Source organism: Zonotrichia albicollis, chromosome 2, assembly GCF_047830755.1.
Source record: "Zonotrichia albicollis isolate bZonAlb1 chromosome 2, bZonAlb1.hap1, whole genome shotgun sequence".
Lineage (NCBI taxonomy): Eukaryota > Metazoa > Chordata > Aves > Passeriformes > Passerellidae > Zonotrichia > Zonotrichia albicollis.
In genome coordinates, this window is record NC_133820.1 from 116,457,511 (window position 1) to 116,465,901 (window position 8,391).

At 43.4% G+C, this 8,391-nt stretch overlaps 1 protein-coding gene across 2 annotated transcripts in view; it reads right to left on the reverse strand.

The window, feature by feature from the left end:
* JAM2 (junctional adhesion molecule 2) overlaps positions 1-3,928 on the reverse strand; it is a 39,901-nt gene extending 35,973 nt beyond the window's left edge. The window contains exon 1 of one of the 2 annotated variants that reach the window (XM_005487167.4): positions 3,657-3,921. In XM_005487167.4, coding sequence (XP_005487224.1) covers positions 3,657-3,711 — 55 coding nt within the window. In that variant the 5' untranslated portion in view covers positions 3,712-3,921. Of the gene's footprint in view, positions 1-3,656 lie in introns of both variants that reach the window. The other variant, XM_074536156.1, reaches the window with a different exon arrangement.
* Positions 3,929-8,391: the final 4,463 nt, after the last annotated feature.

Sequence of the window (8,391 nt, forward strand, 5' to 3'; positions counted from 1 at the left end):
CCTCTTGCATTCATCCACCTTAAAAAAGAAACAAGGCATTGCAACTGTCCTGATGTAACATTTCCAGGCATGTATCTTGTCTCCTCTATACAATCAGGGAAGACAGCCACCCTCATTTTCTCTTTTGCACATCCAGTAGCAGTCTGTGGGGCCAGCAGCCTAGAAGAATGATACCATGGGGCCAACCAAGGAGGAGCTCTCTCTGGCTCCTCTCTGCTGGAGAGAGACAGAAAGAGAGACAGAGCAGCAGCACTTGTGGCTGAGCCCTCTCAGGAATACAGAGCCCTTCTAAGCAGCACGCCCAGGTTTAAGGAGAACAGCATGACTTGCTGTTTTGAAATGCAGTAAAAGCCATGATTTCTGAGAGAGATACCAATAACTCACAGACAGTTTCTTCTGAGCATGAGGATCTAAGCAAGAGGGTGAAATTTGGTAAAGGTTATTAAATAAGCTGGAGAGAAGCATGTATCCCTTTTAAAGACAGAAATAGTCTTTCCTGCCATGTCAATTTGTGTCAGTTTTAGAAGCAAATGGGTATCTTGTGCAGTCTCACCACAGTCATAAATGGAAAACGTTAAGCTGAAGACTAGAAACAAACATGGCTTTTTTTTGTACTTAGTTTCCATTTGTTTGTTTATGTATTAGCAGTTTATTATCCTCCTACAACTTATGTTGTAGTGTCTAAGAGTCTGTGCATGTTTCTAAACCTTGAGCAGCCTTTAGCAAAGAAATATTGCTTCTCACCTAAACCAGCAAGAGAATGAGCATTCAGTTGATGCCTCTTCCTCCACTCCTCCTCCAAAACCAGGCTGTCTGCTTTATAGCATTATGTTGAACAGATATTACTAGAGAACTATGCAGTCTTACAAATTTAAGAAATCCCATCTCACCTGAATATGGTCTGATTTAGAAATCAGTTCCTACCAAGCTCATCCAGCAAACAAAGAGGGCTCAGCAAAAGGGTTGACAATAGTCTCAATTTTGAGTACATCAGTTGTGTATTACAAATAGTCAAGAAAGCATAGTTCAAACACTTCCACTGACAATTCCTACAGCAATGCAGTCATGCTTTATGATTTTTTTTGTCAGAGTTGGGGAAGAAAAGAAACAAAAGGCTTCTTTGGTCTAGAATACTTGTATCTGAGTGAAACATTTCTGAGAAATAAGGAGTGGGATTTTCTTGATCCAAAACAAATATACAAAATATCACCTTACTTACTGTTCAAACTACCCCAGTGAGCTCCATCAAATATTTAGGTAAGACTACTATTTATTGCCTCTGCATAGTCCTCACACACACATATTGTACTGCATTTGCTTCCAGCATCACCACCTGAAGTCTAATTTCAATGTGCACTAATATTAAGAAAAAATCACACCTAGATGAATCTCAGAAAGGCCATTTGGTCAGTACACACTATCTCCTCCCATGGAGCCATTAGAAATTAATAACACTTTCTGTACCTGTTCTGTCTTGCCAACAGAGCTCACAAGTCTTAGGCTGTGGCACCTTTGATGACTTTGAGACGTCAATTCCAGAAGCTTGTGCTGAGAGAGAACATGATTAAAGACTCCCAGCTCCCTAACTTTCCCAAAATTAAAGGTGGAAGGGAAGATTAGCTCACAGAAACTTCAATTTCTGCAGGTCATGAATATTTCTTAGCAAGTACTCAATGAAAACCAATTCAAACATCATTTGCTTTGGCTATGCTGATGCCTTATGATCAACTTACACAGCTTTTGATTTCTGCAGCTCAGCTACCAAGAAAGTTCTCTATACCTGCTCCACAATTTAACCACTGAATTGCAGAACTATTTAGGCTGGAAAAGATCTCTGAGATCATTGAGTCCAACCTTTGACCAATCACCACCTTCACAACTAGACCAGGGCACTGAGTGCCACGTCCACTTGTTTCTTGAACACTTCCAGGGATGGTGACCCTACCACCTCCCCGAGAGCCCATTCCAGGGCTTAACAACCTTTTCCATGTTCTTCCTGATGTCCTCCCCTGACTCAGCCTGAGGCTGTGTCCTCTTACCACATTGCTGGCTGCCTGGGAGGAGAGTCTAACCCCTATGCTGCTTGTGAGGTATCCACCACTATTTCCCTTCCCTCACTGGTTTCTGCCCATTCCCCACCATCTCCAGAGTACCTGGGTCACACAGACTTCTGGTTGCCTGGATTTATTCCTGGGTTTCCTCTGGCTCCCACAAACAATAGGCATCTGCACACCCATGCACCTACAATCACTTTCTTCATGAAAAGACTCCTTATCAGCACCTTGCTTGTGAACTTGCTTTCCATCTAGTGTTTCTTTGGAATTGGGACAGGAAGGGGAAAAAGCCCACCAAGAAGAAACCTCCAAGTCTGATAACAATGTAGATGCACTGCACTGCATGCTCTATCATTTCCTTAGCAGTCAAAGCCAGCACTGCCAACAGACAGCTAACCAGGAGACTGAGCAGCCTGAACACACTGAAACCTGTCACCAAAAAAAATCACAGCAGTTTCACCTGCTCAGATATATCACACAATTAAGAAGAAATGAAGTTAAAAAAACCAAAAAAATAAAACCATGTGTATTATTATTATTGGTTACTATGTGAAAGAGAATTTCTGCACTAGCTGTTCATTTAACAGCCCAACATTTCCATAAGGTCTTGTAGGAGAAAAAGGAGAGGAAAAAAAAATTTCCAAGCCAAAGACCTATCAGACATACATAATTTTAAGTATCTCCACTGCAGGACTCTGAAAAAAAAAAAAAAAAGAGAGTTTACACACACAGAGCTTTCTGTTAGGTAATGTTCTGTTAGGAGGAATGAAAGGTAAACCTCAAAATATACCCAGCATCAGTACCATGGATGTTCCACATCTACAGTGGATTGAGAACCCATCCTGGGCTGGTCCTAGGTGGTTATTTCATTGGAAGACAGTGCTACATAATTCTTTTCAAAACACTATTTTCGTGTACTGCTCTTTCCCCAAACATCAGTGAGACAAAAAAAGCATAGAACAGAAGCACTGTAAGACATCTGAAAGCGACAGCCTTATCACCACTGACACTACTAACAGTAGCGTTAATTCAGTGGCTCTCTGCAGGTACCTGCTGCACATATCTCCTTTTCCCTATTATTTATGCGTGCTTTCCAGCAGGGGAATCTTTGCTCAACTTATTCTAACCTTACCCCTTTGTTTTTAAGGAGTCAGGAGCATAAAAATACTGGAAACTCAACTCTGTTCCGAAGATGCAGCATCCAGCGCTGGCAACAAAAAACGCCCTCCCGCTCCTCGTTCATTCACCTTGCAAAGGCCACCAGAAAAACAAACTATGCAGCCCGCATTCTAAAGTTTGCAAGGCGTCAGGCGGCCGCTGACTCGCACTTAGCCAGGCCGGCCTTAAACAGGTTACATGGAAAAAGACACATGGAAAGAATCAGCGCGCAGCGCCCCGGCCGTGGCGGGGGACGCGCTTGTGGCGTTTCGTTCTTGGAGACGCGGCTCGCTCGGCTCCTCTCGCTCCGGGATGAGGAGGGGAGCGGCACCTCTGGGAGCCATCCCCCTCAAAATATATACACACACACAGAGATTCCAGCGGGTCGGGCAGCCCGGGGAGGACAGGGTATCCCGGGTATCCCGGCGGGACAGGGACACTTACAGCTCAGGAGCCCCAGGCAGAGCAGGAGCAGCAGGCGCAGGCTGCGGCTCGCCATCTTCCCGCGGCGGCGGCGGCGGCGGCGGCGGCGTGGGGCGGTGCCCGGGGCCGGGGGCTCGGCGCCCGCGGAGCTCTCGCAGCGCCCGGCCGGGCTCTGCCTCCTCCGAGCCGGAGCCGCCCCAAACTTTTAACGTGTCCGAGGAGGCGTCTCCTCCTCCGGGGCTTGAGGCGGGGATGTACCCTGGCCGCCCGCCCGGAGCGGGGAGCCGCGGCGGGCTGCGGTGCCCGGAGCATCCCTCTCCTCCTCCGCCCCCGCAGCCCGGGCACTGCGCTGGGCTGAACCCAGAAGTTCTCTCCGTTTCGTTCATTTATTTATTTGTTTTTAAGCGGGGACATCTTCATAAACTCAAGGACATTTGTTGCAACAGAATAAACTTTTCGTTAGGAAAAGATTTAATTTCTCAAAGAAGAGCGTTGTCCCTGTTGGTGCGCTTCCCTCAGGCAAATCGCCCCCCAGGGAGGAAGGGGGATAACGGGGTGAATTCACGGAGCAAACATTTGGATATTCCGGCTTCACCCAAGGAGGAAGTAGGGATAACGGGGTGAAATCACGGAGCAAACATTTGGATATTCCGGCTAACAGAAAAAAAGCCATGTGAGGGCGAGGCGAGGCGCTGTTTTAAGGCGAAAGAAGTCACAGTGACTCCTTGTGCCTCTCTCTACAGCTGGATTGGACAGAGTCCCACCTAGGGCAGGAGATGGGTCACACGGTGACCTTCAAAACATTTTCATTATTATTTTGTACCAGATTAGGAAAGTTTTTTGTTAAATATACATGTGGTGTAGTGGTTCTTTAAATTTATGAATCAAGGAAAATTACTCATCTTGACAGTTAATAGTCTGAGTAGTTTCCAATGACATCTTAAAAATGCATTACCACTGATGTAAAGCAGTTCTATAAGAAGAAAAGTATCACAAGTATTTTTTTTGGTAATCAGAACAGCAATGTCGGCTATATTTTGTTAGAGGGCAACAAAATGAAGCAAGATCATTTATAAACAAAATCTCTAACAGCTATTTTAATGGAGAGCAAGGAATTAGGATGCCACAATGCTCTTCATGGCAAAATCTTCTTAGTTTATTTTTCACACGGAAAAAATGTATACAGAACACAAGTAATATTTCTTTTTAAAAATTTGCATGCATATATATATGTACGGATGTGTGTATGTATGCATGCATGCCCAGTATATATTACTGGCATCATGGCATGCATTTAATAAAATAAAAACTGTCCCATTGAAACAGAAAAGTTTTTTGTGTGTCCCAGCACATGATAGCTTTAGGCAAGTACAAAGGTTCATTGATTTCAGTGGGACTGTGTTACTATTTAGTCAGACAGTGATGGAAATGTTGTCTTGATATAACATTTAAATATGGCAAGAGTCTGGTGGAAAAGTTATAAACGTGGGGAATGTTAAGAAATGGCAGTATGGAATGAAGTTAAAGGACAGGCAACAGGATGTTATTAATACTGATGGTTGATGAAGAACTAACATGCCCTGGCCATGCGTGTTGGAAGCCCAAAACCCTCACCTTGTGCTGGGCTCACCCAGAGCCCCGTGGGCAGCAGGGCAGGGAGGGGATTCTGCCCCTCTGCCCCCTCTGCTGAGCCCCCACCTGCAGGGCTGCATCCAGCTCTGGGCTCCCAGCACAGCAAGGACAGGCACCTGCTGGAGCCAGCCCAGAGGAGACCACCAAGGTGATGGGGGGCAGAAGCACCTCCCTGATGAAGACAGGCTAAGAGATCTGGGGCTCTTCAGCCTGGAAAAGAGAAGGTTGCATGCACAACTCACAGCAGCTTTCTAGCATCCGAAGGGAGGCAGGAAAGGGACTCTTCATGAGAAAATGTAGTGACAGGACAAGGAATAATGGTTTCAAACTGAAAGAGGGAAAACTTAGGTTTACACATATGGAAGAAATTCTTTACAGTGAGCATGATGGCATGGATTGCCCAGAGCAGCTGTGGCTGCCTCATCCCTGGTGTTCAAGGCCAGGCTGGATGGGGCTCTGAGGAACTTGGTCTAATGAAAGGTGTCCCTGCCCATGGCAGGGGGTGGAATGAGATGGACTTCAAGGTCCCTTCCAACCTAAAGCTTTCTGAGATTCTGTGATTTATTTACACAGCTCTTATATTATAGTAAATCCATTTAAATGAAAAGGTTTTATACAAGCATGAGGTCAGACTGAAGTTCCTTTCTTCTGTTCACTATTTCATTTCTCTTGCGGGTGAAGAAAATTCCTAGTGTTTCCCCCCCATTTCTCTGACTTTTTCTAGTACAGTTTATATTTTCTTTCCATTCTATTGTTTTATTTCAGCAATGATTAGATCATGGTTTCTCTGCTTGCTTTATACAACTACAGGAAATATCAGCAATTAAATGTTAGTATTTTGAAGGCATTTACAGAATTATTGGAAAAGTGGTTGTAATACATATTGTTCATTTAATATATACAGTTTTTTCTCTATGTACTTTGCTCAACAATTGCATTCTTAAAAATACTGTTAAGTACTTTGTTAGAAGGGCTCAAGACTGCTATCCATATTTTTTACCTTTTAAAGTTGGAGTAGAAATGTTTTCATTAAATAACACACATAGAGCCCCAAATGGAGGAATTTGAGATGCTCAGTATAACAGTTATTCTTGGAGAACTTTCCACAGACACTCCTTTTTAGAATAATAAAAATAGTCTATAATTAACATGTGCACAGAAAATGCAAGTCAAGAATAGCTCTCTTATTTTGTGATAGCTGTTCTAGTCAAGTTCTTTGTATAGAAAAGCCTTGAAAAAGTGAGTGTAATTGCAACATGATTTCAAGATCTGGATGTTTTGTAGCAATCCCAGGAATTAATAAAATGAAAGCCTGCCCTCATTTTACAAGGTAATATTTTAGATAAATCTACATTTGTACATTGTAATGGAATTCTTCCTCTTCTAAATGAAACTTTCTATTGCAAATGTGAAGTGCTGATGACAACCTGTTCTAATAATGAGTTTACCTCTTTTATTATTGCACCATCACTGTTTTACAGTCCAATTTTTAGAGTTATTGGAATTGCCTCTGCTTGAGTTAAGGCGCAAAAGACCATATGCCAAAGTTTATGGGGTTTATTTAATTAGAAATATGAGAGAGAGAGAGACAGAAGGAGAGAGAGAAAGAAAGAAATAGAAAAGAGGTGGGGGCACAGAAAGAGAGTGACAGAGACAGGTCAAAGAAAATATCATTACTCTGTGAATCCCAATGATGTTCTGTTGATACTCTCCAGCTGGTCTTGGTGGTGAAGGTCCTCCCTGAAAAACATAGAATCCACTGGATTAACATACAATCAGGCCAGGCCAGCTGAGAATGCCCAGGTACCTCTCCTGGAAGGAGGCAGTCTCTTCCAGCAGAGTCTGGATCTGTTGCATCATTTTGCATCCATGCAGTCTTGTGGTGCCAGGCCTCTGGGATGCACTTTCAGGGTCTTTGATGGATTATGACACCCCCTCAGCTGCCTCCCACATGAATGCCCCGTGGATGTGGCCTGTGGGGTTGGGGGTGCCACAGGTGGGCTGGTTTGTGTGAGGGAGGATGGGTGTTCACTGCCTCTGACCAGAGGTTACACCACACATCCGAAACCTCCTCCTCACCCCTCGGTTGGGGGCAGTCTGTGCAAACCTGGCCTCTGTGGGCTGGGGTCTCCCCCACCCCAAAAACAGCCAGAGATGGTTCTCTGTTGGGTTTGGCTTTCTTGTGGATGCATTCTTCTCCCTCAGCCTTGTTTGTTTCTCCCCAGACTTGAGGTGATTGAACATAACGTTGCATTTATCTTATCCAGGCTGCTTAACTCACCGTGCCAAGTTCCAGTCAGGCATCTTCAAGGAGGGATGGGCTTCTGTGGTTGTAGCTTCTTTATACAGTTTTTGCCACAATGCGAAAAACTCCTTCATGAATAAAGAGAAATCAAATTATATTAAGAGAATCCTCCTTTTGGTGATTTCTCCATTCAAAATATATTTTATTTTGCAGGGGGAACAAAATTTCTCTAGATTTATTTTTCTACAATTTGCATGCTGATTTCTAGAATAGCTCTGATGTAAAATAACAACAACAAAAAATCAGTATAACAAATTAGAACTGCTAAATTTGTTTGCAAAGTTGTTGCAATGTAGATACTCAAATACCTATCACAGATAGATTAGCAGGGAAGAGGACTGATTCCTCTTCATGAAAACTTTCACAGAAGAGGGCAAAAGCAGTGCAGTACATGAAGAGAACTGGCTGTTTAATTAGCGCCTTGAAGAGTAAGATGCTAATTTCTATGGAATCTCTTTTTTGTTATGGCTTACATATGCCAGACTAGAAGATAGTTGCAGGAGAGATTATGAATGTTCATCCCTGCAGTACCATTAAAAATAACTTTAGAAAAAAGTTTCATGAAAGACAATGTTTCCCTAGTCAGTCACATTCAGCCATATCTCAAGTTTACTCACTGAATTTAAGTAGATTAAATAATGGAACCCTCATTCCATGTAAGAAAGCACATATTTTTATCCTGTTGATAAGCAGGTAGTATAGATGTCTGATGATATGGGAGTAGCTGTTCTCTTGTTTGCAGACTGAAAAGCCTGTCAAAGCATAAAGGATTGCAATTCTGTGCTACTTTTCCTTTTTCTTCCTGTGCTTTCCTACCAT